Here is a 26,064-nt window from a genome sequence, read left to right on the forward strand (position 1 = left end):
TATATGATATTGTAGGGTGATATCTCATATATGATATTGTAGGGTGATATCTCATATATGATATTGTAGGATGATATCTTATATATGATATTGTAGGGTGATATCTTATATATGATATTGTAGGGTGATATCTCATATATGATATTGTAGGGTGATATCTTATATATGATATTGTAATAAATATGTAAATTACACTTTATAAACTTTAATTTATGCGTCTGAGGCGCTTTTCTGGATTGACCTTCATAAGAAACTCCAATAACCAAATATTTGAAAGCAGATGCCGTATAAGAACCGTTGTAACATGTCTGTTCTCCTTTTTCGTCACTATCTGTCGAGTTTTATACTTGAAACATGCAAAGATAATCAAGGGAATTTGGTATTAGTAAGATTTATTTAACACCATGAAGTTTTAACGAATTGTTCTTGTGTAAATTATCTTAGACTGTATTGAACGCAGCTTTGTCAATCAATAAACATCGATTTATCAGTCAATATTCCAACATTAAACAAAGTTGTTTGGATGGGTTTTCGTTCAAAGAATGTTCCTTCAAGAATTATCTTAACCAAATATTCCATTTTCAAGTTTGTTTATTTAAAATGGGTGAATTCCCTTTGCTTGGCGGAATTTATCTTTCATATTAAACAACGTGCCGATCAACCTTTTCCAAATCCTTAGTTCATTCACATAAAAGAAGATTTTCTTTTCTTTAACCAAAATCTTTGTTCAAATATGCAAGAAAAATAATATACACACAAATTGATCCACTCTAAACCTGTCCATATGTTTTACAAAGCATATTAGATTATGAAGCTTCGTATGTATATTCTTGAGATTTTCAATCTTGCATGATTTACAAACTTTTTAGTTAGAACCTAAGTCTTTGAAGTTTTTTTTGTTGGAAATTTTGAAGGTGACAGAATGACACACGCTTCGAAAATGACTTAGAGTGAAAATGCCTTAGAGCGAAAAATTTTAATTACTAAAAACTGAAATGTGACAGGATACACGCTGCGAAAACAACTCCAAGCGAAAATATACAATCATACGTGGATTATAGTATTTATGCTATCGGTAAATAATTAGGGGATTATCAGATCGATATTTATACGGTTATAATCTTCTGTTTAGATATAATAGTAGATGTATGAAAATGATAAGCTTATTATAGTTCATAGCAAGTTAAATAGTGTCAGGAATGTGAACTGGATGTTAAATGTAACTTAATGTTCTACGACAATCTACCTTATTTGTTTTATCGATAACGGGGTTTTGTCCTTAATGAGAGAGATTACTTTTCAATGGCAATAAGAAAACTTTGAAGACACTTGTTGAACTTCTTGTGCATAGTTTGTTTTTTGGATTATATGTTTAAAAATATTTAGTGTAAATTTTTCAATGTGAACTAAGAAATGTATTCAAAATAAAGACAAACAAGTAAGTATATTAATCCTATTATTAAGTTTTCCACTTTATGTAAAAATATGGAATTTGAAAAAAATCACTGTAACTTAGATTAAAGGAAACAATTTAGCAAATCACAGATGGAGTTTTGTATTCTCGTTTATTGGACATATAAAATCGCATTGTCTACCATTCATCATGGCACATAATAGATCGTTTTTACATTTTTCATTCTTAATATGCAAATTGAGGCCAAGTAAATAAATCTTGCATTGTAAAATGACATTTCAATTCGAACTAATGTCAAAACGATCGTGCTTGTGAATCGTTTTCATCGAATTTTGATAATTTTACAGTAATCTTAAAATAATTTGATTTTTAAATGGTCCAAAGAAACGTTTCAAACTGAGATGTTCTAATTTCATTCTTGATAATGATCACATCCTTATAATTTTACGGGTAATTTCATCTGAATTAGAAGGTGATTTTAAATTTATTCTTTAAAGATTTCTAGATATTAAAACAGAACAAAATTAGAGTTCATACACAAGTCAAACGAAGGATAAATGTTATGAACGCTCATCTTAACGTTTATATTTTGTCATGTTTCACAAGTTGTGGTCATAAAGTTTCGCTCATACAAAGAACGGCAATATATGATTTTTATCTTCAAAAGATTTAATATGTAGTTCATGAACTTGTATCTCTAATACACCAAGCTTTATCGTGTTTTGATTGAAGAAAGTTTTCATATGAACAACCGGATGCTTTAAAAATGTTGGATATATGATGTTGATTTTATTTCCAGTTTACAAGATGTTTGGATTAAAAGTTCCCGTATGTCAAAGTATTGGTTCCTCGGAATTTGACAGTATCAATACTATTTTATCTAACAGGTAAGATTCAAACCTAGCATAAAAAAATTCGGACAAAATCTAAAAAAATAATAACATCTATCATATAATCTTCACTGCAAATTCTCTTCTGATTTAATGTATACCGAAAACTGTAAATCTTTGAGGATAAGTCAGCTGTCGGTCAAGAGTTCAATACTTTATGAAATTTATCAAATACTTCTGCAGATCTCTTCATGTTGCCTAAATTTTCTCCACAAAAACGAATAATAATATTGGAAGGTAAACCTCTCTCTAGATGTTTCTGATAGAGGTTGCATTTCCTCTCCATTGTTAGCGTCATTCGAACATGAAACTATTATTTGACAAATTGTTCAACCCTAACCGTTTGTATCGTTACTTTGATGGACTAAAAATACCGGATCTTTATACATGATACCCCGTTTCCCCACATTTTGTTCTTTAACTCATCGTTTAAACCCATCAGCAGCTTATCATAAACAAACAATAAAACGTGATTTTGTGATGTTATTTCCCAGTATTTCTCCGATACATCAATTCAACGTTCCTGTTTTGCCCTTCGAGTATTTTGTTAAGTTTAAATGGGCTAGTAATCACCGGTTCCTTTATATATGTAAAAAAAATATGTCGGTACTATACGTGACACAAAATCTTCATTTGAAAGCTAACATAACAAAACCTTCATAAGCTTGTTGTTGGTGGGATGTTTTGTGTTTTGTATGACTCAAACTTCTGACCATTCTACGTATAATACAATCTGACAAGAATTGGTGTCGCACGAAAGATCAAGCACGAAACAAAAAACTTAAATTTTATGTATGTAACTCGGCTGGAGGGCAACCTCTATCACATGTATGTAACTCGACTGGAATGCAAGCTCTATTACATATATGTAACTCGGCTGGAGGGCAACCTCTATCACATGTATGTAACTCGGCTGGAGGGCAACCTCTATTACATGTATGTAACTCGGCTGGAGCGCAACCTCTATTACATGTATGTAACTCGGCTGGAGGGCAACCTCTATCACATGTATGTAACTCGGCTGGAGGGCAACCTCTATCACATGTATGTAACTCGGCTGGAGGGCAATCTCTATCACATGTATGTAACTCGGCTGGAGGGCAACCTCTATCACATGTAACTCGGCTGGAGGGCAACCTCTATCACATGTATGTGACTCGACTGGAAGGCAACCTCTATTACATGTATGTAACTCGGCTGGAGGGCAACCTCTTTCACATGTATAACTCGGCTGGAGGGCAACCTCTATTACATGTATGTAACTCGGCTGGAGGGTAACCTCTATCACATGTATGTAACTCGGCTGAAAGGCAACCTCTATTACATGTATGTAACTCAGCTGGAGCTAAAAAACGACTAGTATTAATTTATAACATTTAAGATGAATAAAACTCTGATTTCCTCTATGTTCACATCAGCTCTTGAAACGAATGTCTTTTCTTATGATAAAGATTTGATTTGAAAAATAAGCTCAATGGTCATATTGTATGTACGGGAGTTTTGTACTACAACATTTACGAGATAAATATTTTCAAGTTCAATATGTTAAAAAATTACACTCGTAAACCATTTCTGCCTATTGAATCTTACAAAATTAAGTTTCACTAAGACCGCACAAATCATTTTAACAAAACCAAACTGCCAAGGATAAAATTTTAATCGTCTGTAATTTAATTTAAATATCTAATACAAAGGATAAATTGTTTTGCAGTAACTTTTACGTTTCATTGTAAATCAAGGCAAAACATAATTAATGTCAAAATGGAGTACAAATAATTAATTTGCTTCTCAAAGGTCAATTAGATCTATTTTGTCTGTGGTGTCCCGGGACGTAAGTTAACCTCTAACCGTGGACACTTGACAATTAGACTAACCTTCATTCTGTAATAAATACAATAGACAAATTGATTCTGTAGAAAATTACCTTAATTATTAATTTGGAAGGAAATGGACAAAGCAAGAATATCAATAGATATTGATTGTGTACGGGTAGAAGAGATATCAAACGGATATTAAAATAATTCAAGACATTTAATGTGTGTGTAGAAACAGAAAAACTATAGGTTTCTATGGTGCGTTCGACTCCAATCTTAATTGACTAGGATTGTCAGTTTTCCTACCGAAGGTCGATGGTTCTCTCCGGGCACTCCGGCTTCCTCTGCCAATATAAACTGACCGCCACGAAATAGCACAATAGTGCTGGTGTGGCGTATAAACAACAATTAATCAATCAATCATTACGGTTTCTATTTTCTGTGCTTTGTGGATAACATAAACGTCTCGATATTTATCATGCAAAATCAAGTATACTTTTTCAATGTATTTAAAGTGTCAGGCTTTTGTGGTTCATAGATGTTCATAACTAAAAGTCTGAAAAAACAGGACACACATAAATAAATATACATTTTGTAGATGTAGTATCAAACGTAAATGTTATTTTGTATGCCCCCGCCGTACGCAACGGGGGCATTAAGTGTTCGTTCGTCGTTCTTCCGTCCGTCTCATTTTCGTTTCCGCACTCTAGTTTAAGTTTGCCTCATGCCAATTTTATGAAACTCAAACACAATGCTAAGACCCTTAACTAGCAGACAGAGTTCGAATTTGGGCAGTAAGTCGTTTACCGTTCTTGAGTTATGCCCATTTATAACTTGGAAATTTTTTTTCGTTTTAGCACTCTTACTCTATTTTTCCTCATCCAAATTTTATGAAACTCATACACAATGCTAATAATCATTTCGTTAAATCTTGGTGTAACAAAACCTGTTGTAATGTTTAGTAATAAACTTAACTTATCTTTAAAAACACTATTTTGACATGCAAAGAATTAATTAAAGTTTGTTTGTTTGTTTGTTTTTTGTTTTGTCTTGTTTTTGTTTTGTTTTTTATTTGTGTTTTTTTTTTTAAATTATTGATATTCCGTGTTAATTGTTTGTTTTATTAAATTTACGTTTTGGAAATAAAGTCGTCAAGGGATAGGCATTCCGATGGGGACTTACTCTATTTCTCCAATTACAAATTTACTTGAATGCTACAAATCGCACTCAAGTTATGGATAATTTTTTAGCTTCATGAAGATCAACGAGTCCATATTTTGTAGCTATTTTCAACAATACCAGCATATATTTAGACGATATACTATCTGCATACAATCAAGTGTTTTCTACATATTATATTATATACCAACTCAAATTATACTTATCAAATCCATCGTTTGAAGTAAGAATAGATTTTGATTAGACCTTGATATATGAATTTCACACGGTGTTTCCCAAGTTTATGATAAACTGGACGACTTTTCCTTTCCTACTGTTAATTTACCACTTTCTTTGGTGGTTATGTTGCCTTGGTTTCTTCTTATTTAGAGTTTACATTTGTCAGTTAATTCGATTTGCCCGCGTGTTAAATTAAATGTCTTACAAATCCTTCTTTTAGGTTTATTAGATTTGTTTTGTTGATGAAGATTATATTTATATTTTTGTCTGTCTAGCATTTGGTCTATATGGTTTGAAACAAGAAATTCACATTTCTTTTACTTTTTTCTCTATATGAAGTCTAAACTTGGTATTGCACATAACAAGATCATGTCCGGCTTTCTTTATTGTTCGTGATTTTGCTGGATGAAATCTACTCGGAAGTATGGCTGTCGATCTTTCAAAGTAGGTTGGCATGATTTGTATATCTGTATTCCTTGATACGGTATTAATTAGTTTTGTTTTACTGATACTTGTGCGTTTGTTGTCTATGAAAAAGATAAGCGCTTTTCTGAACTTGTTTTGATTGTACGATCTGCCTTGTACCGAGAGGGATAAATCCTTAAAAAAACTAATTATTCGAAGTCAAGAAACTCTCGGTTATTGTCTTTAGTAATGCGATTATGTGTTTGTTTTTTATAAGATAGCTAGGCATTTGGTGTAGATAGATATTGTATAGACTGTTTAATTATTTTTCACATTTTTCTAAACTTGATGCTATCTAAGTCTTAGCACATTAAAAGTTTACAAGTCTGTTGTTGAAAATTCGTATTTTGACCTTTAGATGTCCGCAGGTTATGTACCCGTCTTTGATAATAATTACGGAGAAGACAAAAATAAATGTGCGAAAAAGAGCTATCCAGAGATTTCTTTTGGAGAATTGGGACCACTTAGTTATTGTTAAAAAATTGGGAAATTTGACCATTGGTGTGATACAAGCCAGTAGTGGTATGATAGCCTCATGGATAAAAGATGACCAAATGTGGCATCGACTCATTGGATTGATTGTTGCTTGCTAAACGTTAAGTGTCAATTATTTCATGCATAATTAGGACCAGAACAAATCATCATGTCATACAATCGGTATGTTCTGCAAGGTGGGAACACCGGGATGAAGAGAAGAAAGTTTCGATTGTCACTGGGATATAAGATTATCTGTTGTATATGGGCAGACATTTGGCCTGTTAGAGGTCGCCTGTGTACCCCTAAGAGAGTTGATGCATGGGTTCTTTCAGAGAGCGTGGCAGTCAACCTACACGAGACATCGGATTTAACATCCCCATTCCGATAGAACGGTCCCCCCCACCCCACCCCCCCCCCCCCCCCCCCCCCCCAATTTTAGCAAAAGCAACTTGAAAATAGCAAGGGTTTTACTGTCGGAACTCCAGGAATTAATTACCACATTTCTATACCCCTGTCAAACCTTGGACTCTCGACTCCTTAGAAGCAAATATAAATGAAAATCAGGATTCCACCCTAGACCTCTTGCAGAAAAAGCTGAATACGACCGTAATACTGTGTTGGCACACCATAATACAGACTGAACAATCTTTGAGATCAGCTCTTTATGTATGACAACATTTCACAACTTTAAACTGAAAAAGACGTTTTCACTGCTTGTTCTCCTTGGCTTAGTGAACATTTTCAGAGGTCCCAAGTGAGGTCATGCATGTATACTAATATATGTAAAAACTTATTAAATAAGGTCAGATATGTAAATTTATTACTGATATATTAGAAGATATAATGTAAACGATTATTTTTAATGGCTAATTCTGTGATCTCGGGAACATTTAGTTTTTAGACAGTATGTAATGGCGGCATGCCTTCCACTGAAGCAGATCTAACGTTATAATAAGTACAATAATTAATGCTACTAAGGGTCATTTAGCGTCATACACACTAACCTAATGCTTTAAGTCGGACGGTGTACAATAATAAAAGTCGGTGAAGTTCATCGCATTAGATCTAATCTGAAATCAAAAGTCACAATAAGATTTTGTATCTTGAATCTAAAAATTGGTTCTCCATTCATAAATTATAACGTAAGAAGACTAATACGGTAAGGAAGGGGCTCACTTGTCTAATTAAAAATGTTACAAAAGTGACACTTTTTGGTGTTTCCTCTTTCAATTAAATACAAATACAAATTAGCTCCCCAATTTAAACGTGAATTAAGAATTATTTTACTAAGTTGGTATAGAATCAACATAGGATTGTAATCAGCAACAATACAAAACAATGACATAAAAAAGACTAATCTTGGTTAATAATCCAAAAATATATCTATATATTGAAACACCACTATATACACAGTGTATACCAGGACTAATACAAATATCATGGCCTTTACTCACGGTATAAGGAGATCAAGTTAATGAATATATATCTCAGTGGTCCCAAAGCAAACTAACTAACATTTTTATACAGATCGATGATGACGCCCTAGTAGTCTCAGTCATAAAGGAGCAGAGCAAAATTAAAGTTGTAATCTAAGTTTACAAATGATTATTGTGATCAGAAATTTAATACAAAAATGAAGATTCTTTTCGGAAGTAAATTGTCCGGAATTGGTCTCATGTTTTACTATCTCCGCAGAACAAAAATAAAAAGTTTGTCCAAACTTAAGTTTGTACTGTTACAAGCTGTTGTACATTTTTCGTAATTTTTTTTACTTATTTGGACAACTTTTCTAAATGTAGGTACTGTTCTTTTGTTTGCAAAACTTATTATTTGACTGTTGTAGACACCATGAAGCTAATTGAAAAAAGGGGGAGGGGTAGACTGAATACCCTGTAGAACTCTACCCATACATCAAGTTTATACAGGGGTTAAAACACATATTTAAAGGAAATAACAATTTCTACTATTATGGTCAGTAAGCTTCCCAAGAACAAATGCAAAACATTCAGCCATTACATATTTTCTGTAGACGGTGTAAAACATAAAGTTATTCTGTTATGTTAATTGTTAATACAGCGTATGTTAAAACTGGGATACAATATATTGACGTTAGTATAATAGTCCTAGGTTAAACATATTATTTGACATTATTGTAAATCTGTATGTCTGTTATATCACCCTCAGTCATCAGAAATCTCAGTGATCCATATATACATCATTGGTTAAGTTATTTCTAAATGAATCACCTTGTGTACAATGTATATATACATGTATACTGTACATGTAGGTAATCCCCATAGTCAGATGCGGATCCAGGTTTTAGAAAAGGAGGGGAGCCGCTGAACCCCAAACTAGACAAAATTTGTAGTGGAACCGGATTAACCATGAATAAATGAAGGTCCATAAGGGGTGCCCTGGACCCCAATCAGCGCGTCTCTGCAAATAGTTAAAGCATAAAGCTTTAGGTTGCACAAGTTATAAGTTATTAATTGTATATTTATTAGTTGTGCATTTGCATCAGAGCTGTTACTACATACATGACATACATAAAAACTGAACTGTGCATTAATTATAAATAGAACCTTGATGGAATTGAACCTGTGATGAACCTGCAAGTCGCCTGACAAAAAATAATTACGATTTCATTAAAAGATGTGAACTTTGGAAATGTAATAATAGGAGCAGGGCATGATATCCTATTGACATATATATTTGTAACATTGGTATGGTAGAAGTGTTGGTATAAATTTTTAGAGATCTACTCACAGTATACATGTATACACATCTGGTTAACCTACATTGTACTTGTACAAATTATTTGTTGTTTTTTTTCTTCAGTTCCTTCAGTAAACCTGGTAATTCATGGTGCCCAGAGACAGATGAAAAAGGAAATATATTTTATGTGGAGATAGCTGAAAAATGTAAACATCTGAAAATAAACAACAGTCATGAAAGTAGCATAGACGATGTTGGATATGGTACTGACAATGAAGTGAATAACATCCACAATATTGCCAATCAACAGAATACTTCCCCTAATGGAAATCTTCCTTCAAAAGGATGTCATATTGCTAATTGTAGATGTAACCAAAATGATAATAATTTGGAGTTTTACAGAATGGATAATTTAGTGCAGTTTAAAATTCCAATAAAACATGTAAATATTACAAAAATACTGGGTGATACTCCTAAACCACATAGTTATGTTGGTAGAATTTTATGCAAAGATCTTTTTGGAATAATACCAGGACATTTCAAATCTTCAAAATGCAGTAACCAGAGACTATGCATCAGAGGATTAGATCCAACAAGGGACATTCTGAAGAAAAAACATATCCAGATAGGTGAGATTTACATGCATGCAGTTAATAGTAACAAATATTATTTTTGAGGTTTTACCAAATGTTGCACCGATAAGCCATTTTTTCATCAAATATTATCCTATTAAAATTGTTTAAGTGAATTAAACCTCTTTCCAAATTAACTCTCCCCATTTAGATGTGACAATGGCACATATAGCTTACTTCATGTGGCTTTAGGCTTTCCTGTTTTTTAAAGTTGAAAAAGTGCACACCAATTCTTTGTCCATGCCTCAATGGACACCTAGACATTTTAACATTGAAAATTACCAGTCTGAATTATACAAATATAGGTATTGAAAAATTTTCAGGTGACTGTTTAAGACTTGTAAATGGACAAGAGATTACATGGAATAATATTGACGAAGTATTCACCAGGTTGTGTTCTTCTGCAGAGGTAGGTACACTGTATGAGGACCTTATAATATTGATGAAGTATTCACCCGGTTGTGTTCTTCTGCAGAGGTAGGTACACTGTATGAGGAGGACCCTATAATATTGATGAAGTATTCACCAGGTTGTGTTCATCCTTAGAGGTAGGTACGCTGTATGAGGACCCTATGTTATGGTTCCTAATTTGATAAAGTAATATATAATCTTTTTAGATTTATAAACTATTTGAATACTTAAATGAAAGGAAAACTTCTGGTATAAGTAAACGAGCAAGCATCCCTACAACATGGGACAACCAGATATTTGTGTTGAAAATACATGTATAAAGAAAATATATTGTATCAACAGATAATTATAATTGCACACTCTAAAAACCAGAATTTGCTATGTTCATCCAAATCTATTTAAAAGACCCATAAAGATAAGGACATTGCATTTTAGCATCAGATTGAAAGTCTATAGTTCAGACCAAATAAACAAAAAGTATGTGCCATGGGTTTTTGGAAGGACCCTAATTCTTAGTGTGGTCCCCTTAGTTTTTTATGAGGAATTTCATTAACATGTAAATCTTAGAACTACAAAGTTATTTTCACCAAAATGCATGACCATGGTGACATAATTAATCAAAAGCATGTTAAGATATTGCCACTTTGTTCAATGACAAAAATTTACCAACCTATCAACATGTGACCAACCTTTTATCTTAGGAAGGAAACCCAAACACACATATTTTGTTTTTGGCCCCAGATTATATTTTGAATACAATACCCCTGCTAATTGTTGTGTGTCTGATGTAACAAAGTGAAGTTATTCGCTGCAAGCCATCTAAGACTCGAACTGTTAAAACATAATATATGTAATATGAAAGGTAGAGATTACTATATGTTGTGTATTTGTTTTTATTTAGAGCTCTGTGCTTTAGTCCTCGTGTAAATATTTTTGCTCCTTTTAACTTTTTTAAAAGCTTTTTATGTTCAGTTGAACAACTGGGGTGTTGTAAATATAGAATAACATTACATTGTCTCATGAAAAAAGGGAAAGTTGAAGTTAATGTACAAGTTTATTTAGACTGGTCTGATACTTTTGTGTTGATTCTTTTCCATTGATTGAAGTACAAAAGTACTGTAAAAATTAGATAATGCTACTGTTCAAAAACCTCTTACATGTAATTATTTATTGAGTAAAATGTAAAGGAAATGAATTAGTTCCTTGCAAGAAAAACAAGACTGTAGGATAGAGGTTTAGGCTATCTGTGGCATTTGAACAGGTCATCTTTCTAGTAACATGTGTAGTTAGCTCAAAACTGTCATAAAGTTAAGAAAATTGCAAAGCAGCAATCAGGCCTTTCAATTGAAAGTCTCAAAACTGTCATAAAGTTAAGAAAATTGCAAAGCAGCAATCAGGCCTTTGAATTGAAAGTCTCTATTTGATTGACTGAATTTCTTAATTTGATAGTATATAATTACTATATCTGTATTTTATCAAAACTACATGTTTTTCACTTCTTTGCCCACTTTATTCATGTAGTTGTTTTGGTTAACATTGAACAAATATTCTATAAACTTGATAAAGATAAATGGCCACACACTGACCGAAACTATCAAAACATCATGAAATTTAAAGTTTAATTAGATTTCTTCAGTTTATTTTCACAAGTTTTTTTCAATTTGAATTATTAACCACTCGTACCTCATAAAAACAAACACCAAGGTATTTTTCATTTCTTTTTCTCATTAAGTCTTAAGATGAAAAAATATTTTGATAAATAATTTAGAGTCTTATTTTAAATCGGCTTATTTAACTAAACCTGAGGCTACATATTTTACCCCTTGGTGTATTTAACTATAAGCCTAACAGAAGATTTTACTTTATTCTCATTGTTACTTTTGTTGATTTTTTAACACAGTTTCAAATATTTTGACACTACTTCAATACGGGAAAATGACAGGAGTGCGTTGTCTAATTTAAAAAAAATATATATAGGTAAATGAATGCTGTATTTTAAAACTGAAGTGGTTACATAAATGGAGAACATAATTAATATAGGGGAAACTATTTTATGCATATATATTCCGTATGATAGATGTGGGGGATGATGTTTTTCAAAGATGGCAATTAACAACATATATAGATAAAAAGAGAAATAAAGAACTGAAGCTCCCATCATTTTCATTGTTGATGAATATTAACTCACACAATATGAAGCTCATAATAGATGATATAAAGAATTGAGGATTATTTATTCTATAATTTCAAGTTTTGAACTTTAAGGGTCATGCTATATGTTTTGTTAATGATATTTAGCCCAATTAGTGTCCCAGATAAATATCTATGTAGTCTTTAAATCAAACCACCTGCATAATTCTACATATAACTTTGTGAATTGCCTAGGCCTGCTGCTCTAAAAAAAATTAAACATTTTTGCTTTTAAAGATCCATGAAAAAATATTCTAGAACAGTTCATCTCAATGACCAATCAACATCAACATTTTTACTCTTTATAACCCACAAAATTAAATAAAAAACAACAATAGCAGGTTAAAAACAAATTCTTTGGTTGTCCACTTAGTGTTGGCACTACATGCATATGATAGTAGCACAAAAATAATTCAACTGTGATAAACACTGCAATTAAAAGGTAAAACAAACCATATAAAACACTAGAGAATAGAAGATAAAAACAGAAAATGGCCTAATTTGTTAACCTTGTCTTAGAATGAATATGTGAAAAAGATAAAAATGTTGGTCCTTAATGAGGACAAGTTACCTTTCTGTAATTAAATACTCATTAAAATATATACACATGTGTGTTTAAAAAAAAAATTATGCTGAAAATTATGTGAAAATAATATTTAAAAAAACAGTCAATATGGAAATCATGAATTCATGTATGTATGACAAATTATATTGATTATAAAATTTCCTGATTTTACAAGTACATGAAGTATAGTAAATACATAAGAATGATGTAAGAATTAGACTCACCAGTCACTATTATGACACCTAGTGTGTGCCATCAATCCTTTATGCCTTAAACAATGAAGAAATACATTTTATTTACATATATTATATACTAACAGCATATTATGTATGTCTGTTTTGTATTACTTTTATTCTGTGACAGTGTTTTGAAAAATAGATTCAGTGTTTAAAAATCATTTGACACTATATTTGTCTCAACATCATTATAAAAGTGAAAAGGTATTGAAACTCTTTTGAGCTTTATTGAATTAAAAAAAGAATAACTGTCTTTACATTGTCTCAAAATATAAAATTTATTTGTACACAGCTTAAAAACAGATAGAATGTGAGGCTTTGCCTAGCATTTATACCCTACTACAAGCTGAATACAAATAATTTATATATTTTGAGACAATTGAAGTTGTTCTCTGTATACTGTTACTCTTAAGAACTGTTCCAAATGAAATATTTTGGGTAAAAATCAACAAATATGAAAACGAATTTTGAGGCGAAAGAGGTAAAATTCCTCATTCTTTGATATGACATCAAAAGACTAAAGAAACACAATATCAATGTCACAGATTGTAAATTGATTGTCATTGATTGTAAATTACAAATGTTAATACAGTTAATGTGCTTTGAATGTGCATATCGCACAGTTGCAGTATAAATCTTATTAAAATAGTTTTAAAACAAAACTATTATCTATGTTTGGTTTGCTTGAAAACCTACAATAAGGTTTTCATCAAAAACTTTATTTTGCTCTTAGATCATCTAAAACTTCCTAGTTTCCACAGGTCATCTTCATATTCTATGTAAGAAATAAAGTGTAATTGTAAGACTGACAATATTCAAACCATTTAAAGTTGTGCTATTTGCCTATATTCTGCATGGAAAAGGTATTTGATATACTGCAACATAAATTTATTGAACTTTTTTAGGCATCTTTTGTTGTACAACAAGTTTCTAAGAAGTCTTCAAAACCAAATCATCATGAAGTTTTGAAAAAGACCATTACAAAGGATTCTGGGATAGTACAGTTGCTGCCTAAACAAGAGGACATAACTCTTGGAAAACAATGGACAGATAACTTACATGCTGTCATGTATGTGGATCTAGAAAAACTGAACTCAGAAAATAACAATAAAGATGTAAGTTTAGCCATTATATAGATTGTGACTTGAAAATTATATAAATTGTTATAACATTAATGCTTGTAGACTTGTTTGATGACAAAACAATTTAACCATATGTTGGCTTATGATTAATTTCACCCATTATTACAGTTATCAAATAAGGTCAATTATCAGCTGTGTTTCTTGGCCTTAAAAATTGCTTTGAATTTCCCTCATATTTTTTTAAATCAATGTAGATGTTTTAAAAAAAAATCATATACAGTATCCTATATTCTTCTAGTCTAACTGCTTTCCTATAAGCTGTTTACCATTAAAAATTAATTAATTTTGCAATCATCTGACAAGTTATAATGAACAGATTAAAGCTGGTTATTCAAAGGTAATTCAGGTTCAGCATCAGTTTTAATTATATTATCTACACATTTGGATACAACAAATTTGAAAGTTTGTCTCCAAGTTGACGAAGCTAATAAGGGTACATTTATACTCCCTTAATACCCTCATATCCCAATATCTTCACATTTGGCTGCACAAGGAAATTTGAGAAAGTTTGTCTCCAAGTTGAATGAGCCGATTAGAGTACATTTATACTCTCCTATCCTCATATCCCTGTTGTTATTCACATCCACAGCCAAAAAACTGATAGACATACAGTGAAATAATTAAAATGCAGATGAGTTTGAAGAGACTGACTTACATGGTCATGTGACCAATATTTAACAGTACAGTGGCATCAATAAAGTTGATAGGCTTTTAAACATGTATAAAACTTTTGTCATTTCAGTTCAATTCTATAAAACCCATATTGTAAGTGACAAATAATCATATAACAAGTTGTAAACATGTATATACAAGTGCATATATAATAGCTTTTCTTGACAATTAGGTTATGCAAAGTAAATCACTGTAAAAGAGTGCTACTTATTGTTTTTTAAGATGTCAACACTAATCTAAAAAAAAAAATTCAGTTGTTCCCTTACATTTGGCAGATTACAGATTTTTTTCAAAACATAATTGATGAAAACAGGGCAATTTATGTTTTTTGGGAATGTCAATACTGTAATCTGAAACCGAGACATTTTTCCACTTATTCTCTGACAATTTTCAGCTTACACATTCACTATGAAATACCACTAGAAAAAGATCCTAATAATAAAAACGCATAGGTCACGCAGTAGTTTGAAAAGAAAATAAAAGCTAACAGGTTAATTACTGAAGTATGTTAATTGAAATTATCTATAATATCATGTTTTATTTGTAGGAAGATCTGTTGTTCCAATTTCCAGAAAAATGTAGTGGTTTAACAGGAATGCGAGGGGCATTTGTTACCATCTACAGTTCATTAGCTGAGATTTCACCTTCATCCACAAACAAGTGTGTATTATATTTTGTGTAAAAAAGTAATAAAGGATTCCATTTAAAACAACCAGTGTTTTAATTGCAAAAATAAATTGTTGTAAATAATAGGCAAATTAGTATGTAGGGAATTTATAAAAAAAAGGGCAAAAATGTCATTATCAAGATTACCTTTTTCATGGGCACAAATACAAGACTAGAGAAGTCGTGTACTTCATTGAACATTTGAATTTGTGGTTCACCTGTACCCATGAAAATTGGTATTTCACGAATGATAATGAATCCACAGTAGAAGTAAAGTCAGAACTAAGTGGAGATTGAAATGTCTTAGATCAATGTCAATACTGTAATTCAGATATTATTGCGTTCACTTATTATTGCGAATTTGGTAGAATGGACTTAAATGCGAGATTAATTATTGTGATTTCAGGAAAAAAAGCATACAGTTATATGTATCAGATATAAGAATGTGAGTCCTAATTATTGCGATACTAATTCAGTCACATTATTTGCATTAATAAAAACCTCGCAATAATTTCTGAGTTTACAGTATTACTCACTAGAATAGTCATGAATTTGTGGTTTTAATATAATTTCAGATCAACATTTATGTACAACAACAAACTGATGAACGCCTCCTACTATAAAGAAGAAAACAATCTTCTTATAGTCATATTTCAACAAGATAGGTATGACTTTGTCTTATCATAGTAATTTTACCTCACGTTTTTGTAAATTGAAATAATAAATGCATGCACACAAAAATTTCTGAATTTACAGTATTTTACACTATTATGAAATTAAGACAAAGAAAAACAAAGTTAATGTACCAATGTCTACATGCTAGACCACAAGCAAAAATAAGCAAAAAATAGTATGCTTAAGGTAGATTCATGGTATACCGCCATCTTGGATTGTACAATCGCAGTACAAAATCGGTCTAGTTATTTGCCTAAATCTGCAAATTTGGAGACAGATTTGCAATTTAATGGTTAGACTATTTATTTATATAAAGAAGATTTGGTGATTAATTGTATTATTCAAAATATTTAAACAAATATCATTTTTTTTTGTGTTTAGAATCATTTTTTCAAATGAGCCATTTAAGGGGAGATAACTCTTTTAGTAAAAAATTTATACTGGACTAATAGGGAAATTTTTAATTTTTACTTGTAGCAAGAAAACAAGTTCGGTGACACCATTTTTTCTTTTTATTTTCTTAAAACATATTATAAAACCTATCTTCTCACAATTTATTTCAAAATTGTATCTCATAGAAATTTTTTTATGCACACAAATGTGTTTTTTCATGAACAATCTAACCAAATTTAGGCAATTTTCAACGACTAATAGCTTGAAAAATAGCACGGTGACCCATACTTTTTATTATATTTTTGAAAAGAGCATAGTAAAATCTTCATTTTGGCAAATTATAAAAAAATTCTGTCTCAAAAAATATATACTTATGATCTACCTTAAAACCTTAAATGAATTGATTCAGTGTAAAGATGACTTCATAGAGTTTACCGAAAAACAATTCTGTAATAATAACTTCTGATACTGCTGAAGATATGACAAAATATTAAATATACTTATTGTACATCTGATTTTGACCTTCCTGGTATTCTATTACAGTTCTTTTATTGTAGAATCTGAAAGTAAAATAATGGATATACATGTATATGTATGACACAAACCACACAACCTAAACCTTAAGAATATTTTACAGGTATATGTCATTTATTTTGCAGGATTCATCCCCTATTACTGCCCAAAGTTGTACAGAATCTAATCCGTGTTATAAGAGTGCAATATAATTCCTTACATGAAGCATTTTCTCATCGAGACAATCATCCAAGTTTATCAGCATTACTGACCTCAGTTCTTCATCAGATGGACACGTCTACATCATCTGTTGATGTTGACCAGTGTAGTAGTTGTAGTAATACAGTGCAATATCTTCATCTTGATTCTATTTTTAATGCAAGTATATAATTAGTTGTATAATGTTAGATGGGTTATTCCAAATTACATGGCATAACTTATTATGTGTTCTAATATGACATCCTTATTACGCTTTGTAAACAAAGCCGTGTTCTAATTAGCACAAAATATGTTTGACACATGCGCTCAAACTTACTGTTTACATTCTCGTTATTTTCATGTTTTTCCTAATAAAATATATACATTTTAGCTGCTTACATAAACTTTTATTATATATTGTTTATCAAACAACGTAAATTTTCCCTGCTATTAGTTTTTAATCTTATTAAATATGAAAATGTAATGTACATACTGCATGGGGAGTAAATGGGAACAGCCAAATATTTCTAAGGTATTTTCGTACGCTTCAAACTATAAAAACACTGTATTTGTCCTATTAGAATCGAAATAATTCATTCATGTCATGCTCTGTGCTCATTTTAACATGGGTAGGCATTAAAATGAGCATAGAGCATGACATGAAGAAATTATTTCTTAAATAATGTATTAACATGAGGAATGACATGATGTTTAGGAAAAGAAAGAGGGAAGAAATTGTCTAATAAAAGCATTCAGAAAAATGTTTTGTCAGTTTTGAGTATAAAAAAACAACTACTTTTTTGCTTGGCATGAAATTTTTGTCAGGGGAGGGGTTTGAGTGATAAATTTATATCAATCAATGGAGATTAAAAACTTTTGAGGAGATGGCTCTTTTCTGGCTCTAACTCTTGGAGAAATAACAGGTATGTCATCCTTTTATTTCTATGAAGCTTTCATTTATATGCTTACTTAAGAAATGTAATGTGTACTAGCTTTAAATTTTCCAATGAAATACTGATTAAATGAGTATAGATCTGTGGTAAATAATTGTATCTATTTTATTTCAGGATAGTATTGATCGATTAGTGACTGGATGGGAGGCACCAGATTGTAAAGAAATGGTAGGTCTATGTGAAAAATGCAGCTAAGTGGAATATTTATGTTGCATGAAGTTTTATTGAATACTTGGACTCTTATAAGGCACATTTGATGGTCCATTTCAGTTTTACCTGTCCAGTTATGGTGAAAAGAAATTTGCTGGTCAAAAGTTATTTTGCTTTTATATAATATTAATTTTCTTCAACTCTTTTCTGGAAAAGAACAAAGATTAAGATAATGTCTATATATTTGTTACATTAATGACCTGTATATGTGTAATCATTATTCCTAATTACAATCCTATTCTCACTATTTTCAGTCTGAAAGTTACTATGGTTATAGAAGAACATATACAGTGTTAGGATCTTGTTTGTTTTATAAGGTGAGTACTGATTAAGTTATCAACAGTACTTGGGCAAAAATTAAAAATAATCATATTCCTACCCTATTTTAGTGCCTCAAAATGCCTACCCTACTTTTTATAGACACTTTTAGTAGTGAATTATTACAAAATTGTAGGTGTTCCCCAGACACTTCAGGTATAAAACAGCCAAAAAAAAATCCTACCTACCTATCATATTTTTCTAAAGGAGGAAACCCTATATGGGAATATTTATTGTTTGACCAAAACATTGTAATAAACAAATCAATCAGAAAAAGCCAATCAAATCGTCCATTTAATTCCCATCAGTTCAGCTTTTTGTGCTGTTTGGTTCTTATACTTCAATAATTATCTGAATTTTAGCTGCCTCATTACTCATGAACTAAATTATTGTTTGTGTCACAGTTCAGATAAATAGAGTTTTGTTTAAGTTTTAAATCATTTTGATGCCAAACATTTATGTGATTCATACATTTAAATTTAACTACAGAAAAGTAGCTTATCTGGGCTCAAAATGAATAATATAGCCTCACATTATATATAGGAAATACTTATTAATATCTAACATTTTAATTATTTTAGGACTCCTTAGTATGTAACCACTTGCCACATGATGACTTGCTGGATATCTACCTCTATCTGAAGTACCAACACATTATGTCTGTCTGCTGTAGAGAAACTGTGCAGACGACAGTCATTTGGAGGGAAATATTTCCCACAAGGCAGTTCTATAATTTGCCTGAAGAAGAACCGTTTGGTTACACAGAACCAGTTTCAGCCAGATGGGTCTGGTTATTTGTAGCCTATGTAAGAGTTTTATTTTAAAAGTATAAATTTGAATTCAATACCTTATTTGGAATAATATAGAATAGCTTGAGTGAAATTAAAACTATTTCTCATAATTTTGAAAATGTCATAATAAATTGAATAAATGTTCTAATTGTATTTCATGGTTTTTGCTTGGGTTTTTTTTTGGCACATTCAAAATGTTTTTTGGTATGAAAATGTGGACCCTTTTTTTTTAATACATAAAATAAATGTGGAATTTACTTTACTTATGTTGATTTTTTTTGCAGAAGCACACAATCCTATGTTCAATGTTGGAAACAAATGGTTATCATACAAGGTTAGTAATTATTCTGAGTAAAATATTTTATGTATGATATTTTTATTTTACAGATTTGTTGTGCATTATCTTCATCTTACAGTTTTTGAAGCTCTTAAAAACTGAATATAGATATAAATTAATATAGATGTTTGGTATGTCAGTGAGAGCAACTGGAAAACAAAGAAAAAACAAAAAAAGACATCCAAAGGCATACAGTCAACAATAAATTTAACAGAAACAATCAAAGCTATGCCATTAAAACCAAAATGGAAAAAAAAATGAAATACATTAAGATATGACATACAACAATAACTCATAAGGCTCATCAGGACAGGCACATGGAAATTTGCATGGATAAACTAGCTTTTTGAGATCTCTACCCTAAAAGTGTTTTCTCCCAGCTTGTTTAATTAGATTCTGTAGTTTTCCCCTAGATTTTATTGACCAGTTAACCGTTTACTGAATAAATTTTGCATCATTGATGGCTACAAAATAATCTTAAAATCAGTTTTGATTTTAATATGAGAAATATAATTGATTACTGTGGTGATACAGATTTTGTTATTCAACACTTTTCTTTAAATGTCCATTTCAGACCAGATGTAATATTAGATCCTGACCCTTTCTTGATTGACCAGGCCAAGGCTACGCTGATGCAGATTTTCAACCTCAATATGTATAAACAAATGGATCACTGGTTAGTATCTTTTTCTTATAAAGGTTGGTCATAACTGTAATTCTTTCACTTTAAAAAAAAATTGATTTACCAAAAAAAAGCTTACAAGATTATTTCATATGGCTGAGACTAGAATGGTTTTGAAACATGGTTTTGTCTTGTTGATAGATTTTAAGACTGCAAGTGTTTTATTGGACTTGCTGTTGATTTTGCTTTCTGCTTTGTTATAAGTTGCCTTGGTATTTAGATTTATAGGTTATATAGGAGATAAGATTTTTGTATAAGTTTCACTTCAGATATATAAATATTAACAAATTTTCTAGTAAATGTTCAATTATATTTTGATTTTTCTTAGAGCAGATTTGAAAAATATCAGGTGTTCAAAGACTAGAGGTAAAATTCTATTGAATCTAACCTATGGTTAACAAATGTTTTCTATTTTTTAGTTCCAAACAGTACACATCATCTTTAATAACACATCTATCAGAGACTTCACAGAAACCAACCAGTCTGCAGAATGGTAAATATGCTTTTCTTGAATTTCTATTCTTAGTTACAGAATTTTTAGTAAGGATATGGTGTGTATTGCGTTTGAAATGCAGTAGAAAATTGACTATAATTGTTTATGTCTATGTCATTTGGTGTCTGATGATTAGTTGTCTTATTTGCAATCATACTGCGTCTTCTTATTTTCATATCAATGCTCTTGTGAAAACAATATTATTTATAACTAATAATATTAGCATAGTAGGCTTACAAACTGTACATCTTTTGAAATTTTCAAAAACGATTGTGAAGAAAGGATGAATAGTGTATTAAGGTGTATAAATTTATAACACAAAATGCCTACTCCTACTTGACACCTGCAAAACAAAGGAACAGACTTTGCATTGATGTCCTTCATCTGTAAGTCTCAGAGATCTTTAACAGAGTAATAGTTCAAACTTTGAGCATAATTTCTTTTCATAAATGTCAATCAAGCTACATAATAAATAAGAATTATTTTTCAACCATATATGCAAATATATTCTGAGGATTTTTAGGCAACATATCATACAAGTGAATTTTATTTTACACAGAAGTTGTGAAGAATAATATATTTAACAGACACAGAAAATCTGCCCGATTTCATAGAGATTCCTCAGTTAGATCTAGTGCTTCATCTGACAGTGGATCGAGTGTAGACAGTGGGAACAAGGTAATGGATTGTATGATCATGTTTGTGGGGATAAGGTTAGGTATTGTTTGATCACACAACTTTTTAAAACATTCTTACAATTTAATGGAGGGGAAAACTGGCAACCATCAATGATTTGTGGACAAAAGTCATCAATCTGATCATTCAAGTGTATGTTGCCAAAAGGTAACATAACCTTGAAGAAGTTAACATAACCTTGAAGACTTCTATTATACCACCTAGAGATAATGTTATTAAAAAATTATAAAAATCATCAATCGTGTTTTTTGTCACTGACCCAATAAGACCCTTGTGGTACTAAATGTTATTAAACAACATTGTTGTAGTAAGTTTTGTTTTAGCCTGCAACATGTGTCAGAATGTGAGACAAAGGAATGCTTATCAAGCAGTTGTGACAGACATGCACTTCTTGGGTGTGCTCTGTAAAGGACTGAAAACCGCTCTGTTTGTGGTACATACAATCAATTAATGTTTTAATTACAATAGTGTCCATAGTTGCTTTTGATGTACACTTTTTCACTTTACTGTGTGACAAGTTTTTTATGCAATCAGAAAGTCCATATTTTTATTTAGTGTTCACAGGTGTTTCCTTTCAACTACAATCAATAAAAGATATTGTGTTTTGTTTTCAGAAGACATCTTTATATCATCACAGCACAGAGGGTAGCTATCTGTATGACCTGAATCATGCATTAGAATTACCTAGAACTGATATCAAGTAAGGTTACTTACTTTAGTTTTCTGACAAACATTTCTCTAAATGTGCTGTTTTGTAATATAAAAAATGCCAGTATACCACTAACAAACATTTTGGTAACTAAAATATGAATTGTTAAACCTTATCCTGATACTATGAATTCATGTATTTTCATGGATACCAATTCTCTTGGATAGTCGATCTCGTGGTTTTGCCAGAGTCTGCTTACAACCTATAGAAAATTTGTACTTTGTTGAATATTTGAATATATGGTTTACCCATATCCATAAAATCCTTTAAAATTTGTATACATCGAAATATAATATATCCAAGTAATATTAAAAGTTAGTACACCAGAAAATGAATGTTGTATTTAACAGCCAAAGATCAATATTCTTATTGAATCCACTTAAAATTTGACCTGACCCCCATATTAAAATTCATTGGACCAGTAATTCATTTCACTGATATCCTTAGTTTAACTGTATGTACCTAAATATAGGGTTGGCTACAAAGAAAATATGTACAGTGTAGTTATTTTTATCACAATATAATCCCCAGGAAGGAAATGGAGTAAATGTATGTGAATTGCTAACCAAGCAACATTGATTTGCATTTTACTGAAGTCATTTACTGAATTGTATCAGCATATCGAAAGATTTTTAAAAATGTGATTGCATTAGTTGTAAAAAGATTTTTCCTTTAAATTTTGGTTATGTATTGATAAATGTATCTGACACCAACAAATTCAGAAGCAAAGTTAATAATATTTTTTTTTCTTTTAGGTTGTCAGTAGGCATTGAGAATTGCATGTTGCATTATTTACATGTGGACAAACATGAAGGTGTTTATATTAAATCAGACTCCGGTGAAATGGATTCCAAAATTCTTCATAACTTCTCCCTTGCCTGTTCCAGGATTAAATATATCTTTGATAGATATAGGTTCAAGAAAGTAAGTAGATATATAAGTATTTCACAGAGATATTCTAAATTCTAATGGCAGAGGGGAAGAGTAAATTTATTGTACAAGTCTAAAATTTTATATGCATAGGCAAGTTAGTTGCTAAATATTTTTATATTATAGAAGACAATCAACATCTATAGGCATAAAATTAGATAATACTTTTACTAGGTGATATGACCCTGTGCCTAAGCATTGTAGGTGAAAGTCTCTTATATTTTTAGAAGGTGGGAAGATAAAGCTATTATTTTATTTGCTAAGTTATTGTTGCTATATATTTTGACAATTGAGGGTTATACAGGATAAACTTTAAAAAATAATTTAAAAATGGAAGAAAAAAAATAGTTAAGTTTTGATTGCTACATATAACCTGTAAATTAAAAGCATTATACTTGTATTAATGTGATCAGTACATATTTGACAAATTTTGGGTTATTTTCTTCTAGAAAACATCAGATCAAGTAACAGTAAACAACCATATGTTACCAGTAAGACAAGATCCTACATTCAGAAATGTCAGAGAGGAAGGTGTATTATTTAATATTGCTAGTCAGGAGCCTCAGGAAAAGTCCCCCATCTCATACTGGGTTGTTGGGTAAGTTAAGAAGTAAACTATTTTATTTGAAGCCTATTTGGTAATATCTTTGTTCATTTTGGTGTTGTTGTGTTTATTCTGTTCAAATCATTTGAATTGTACAGAATGAAGGGCTGTTAAGCTAAATGACCTAAGTAGAAAGTTAACGTATTTTTTGTTCTCTTGATACTACTATTTCTTCTGATGTGTTAAAGAAGCTTACTTCTAAAATACTAGGGATGCTACTGGGTACAAACATTTATGTTTATAGAAACTGGTGATTTAAAATAGTGAGACGTATATTTCTCTTGATCTTAGGAACCCTACCTGACTAGGATAATCATTTCTTGTCAGACTCTCTAAGATATGAGAAAATGTTTAGCTTATCAAACTTCAGATGAGACCCATATAAAGATTAAGAAAATGGAGAACCAGTTTTGGAAAAGTGTAATTCCATCTATATTGATTGTGGAATGTTTTGTATGTTAGCTTGCTCAATAAGGTTTTTTTTCATTATGATGAAACAATGAAATGATATAAACTTGAAAAGCTAAATGGAAAGGAAGGGTTTTGTTGCTCATAAGTCCATGTCAGTGCAACAAGGCATGACTAAGTCATTATAAATGAAGTGAATAAATATACGATTACATACATGTCAATAAGAGAAGACAATTGATCGTAAACAGTGTTAACATTTTTTTCAGGAGACAAAGAAGTTTAACAGAATCCTATGTTTGTTTCAAAGATGGCACACCACAGAGCACAGTAGAACTTGCATTTAAAATAGCCTTTGGTATAAAACCTGGATAAAAGGAAAAAGTTTCATCTTGAATTGGACTCAGAAGACATATTGAAATACTCAGTTTTTCATAAATCAGAAGAAAGAAAATTATATTCATGAGTTTTTGTGGACTGTTAGATTGTTTCTTTTGATATATAATATCTGCAACAAAACCAATATATTTATTTCTCAAAAGGAATAGAATTATTAGTTACTAGGATATATATAACACAGAACATACGTAATGTGGTCAAATATACTTTTTACTTTTATATGAAATCCAACCTTTCTAATTGATGATATTTCTATCTGATATTTGAGTAAAATTTGCATTTTGTAAAAAAAAAGTAGACTTTTTAATACATTTTGAAACACCTTAGTGAATTTATGGATCTGTGCTTTCAAGGGAGTCTGAATATGAAATACTAAACAAACCCATGATGGGTGTTATATACAAGATTTTAGTTAGGTTGTCTGAAAAGTAAGTGGAATATTATAATGTAATTTAAATGTCATAGCTTTTACATCTACATGTATGTGCAATAATCATATTACATTTTCAATTCAAAGTGTCTCAAAAATCTTTTAAGCATAAAAATTTGTTTTTTTTAGTAAAGTTCAGTTTTGGCAGTTGTTGGTCGGTAAATAGATAAACCACAATTAACACATTAGAAATATGGTTGTATTGCACAGTGAGACTTACATAATCACACATGAAAGAACTTTACCAATTACCATGTTTTATATTGTTTAAAGTGTTTTCTTCTTTAGAGACACCATAAGATTTTCTGTTTACACAATTATTAACATCAAAGTGAACTGTTTCTTCTGAAGTTCTAGTTGAAATAAAAATGTTCCAGTATTTTCATTATTTTAACAATTTTTAGAACAATTTTTGTATTCTCTCTGCCTTTACTGATAATCACTGTAAGTGCAATATTTTATGTATTCATTAGTCACTAAAATTATATGTTACCAGCATGGTCAGTGCTCAGAATGTATCAAACTTTACAATTATCAATCGTCTCTGAAATATTTGCACAGCATTATTGTTAAATTGTAATCAAAAGTGTAAATTGCTTTATTAGAATATGATTGTTTATGATTTTGTTTCATATATG

At 30.8% G+C, this 26,064-nt stretch overlaps 1 protein-coding gene across 3 annotated transcripts; it reads left to right on the forward strand.

The window, feature by feature from the left end:
* Positions 1–2,216: 2,216 nt before the first annotated feature.
* LOC127716605 (protein inturned-like) lies at positions 2,217–25,641 on the forward strand. 3 transcript variants are annotated; one of them, XM_052222844.1, is made up of 18 exons: positions 2,217–2,301; positions 9,297–9,802; positions 10,129–10,214; positions 14,113–14,322; positions 15,569–15,681; positions 16,263–16,352; positions 17,415–17,646; positions 18,534–18,587; positions 18,884–18,946; positions 19,529–19,753; positions 20,023–20,072; positions 20,650–20,751; positions 21,177–21,250; positions 21,810–21,928; positions 22,561–22,646; positions 23,411–23,579; positions 24,035–24,183; positions 24,867–25,641. In XM_052222844.1, exons 1-18 carry the CDS (start codon positions 2,222–2,224, stop codon positions 24,970–24,972), a joined length of 2,514 nt encoding a protein of 837 aa, XP_052078804.1. In that variant the 5' UTR covers positions 2,217–2,221; the 3' UTR covers positions 24,973–25,641. The 3 variants fall into 3 exon arrangements, with proteins under 3 accessions (XP_052078804.1, XP_052078805.1, XP_052078806.1); XM_052222845.1 differs by lacking the exons at positions 2,217–2,301; positions 9,297–9,802; positions 10,129–10,214 and adding an exon at positions 10,261–10,282; XM_052222846.1 differs by lacking the exons at positions 2,217–2,301; positions 9,297–9,802; positions 10,129–10,214 and adding an exon at positions 10,316–10,353.
* The last annotated feature ends 423 nt before the right edge of the window (positions 25,642–26,064 follow it).

This window comes from Mytilus californianus, unplaced genomic scaffold, assembly GCF_021869535.1.
Source record: "Mytilus californianus isolate M0D057914Y unplaced genomic scaffold, xbMytCali1.0.p SCAF_9, whole genome shotgun sequence".
Taxonomy (NCBI): domain Eukaryota; kingdom Metazoa; phylum Mollusca; class Bivalvia; order Mytilida; family Mytilidae; genus Mytilus; species Mytilus californianus.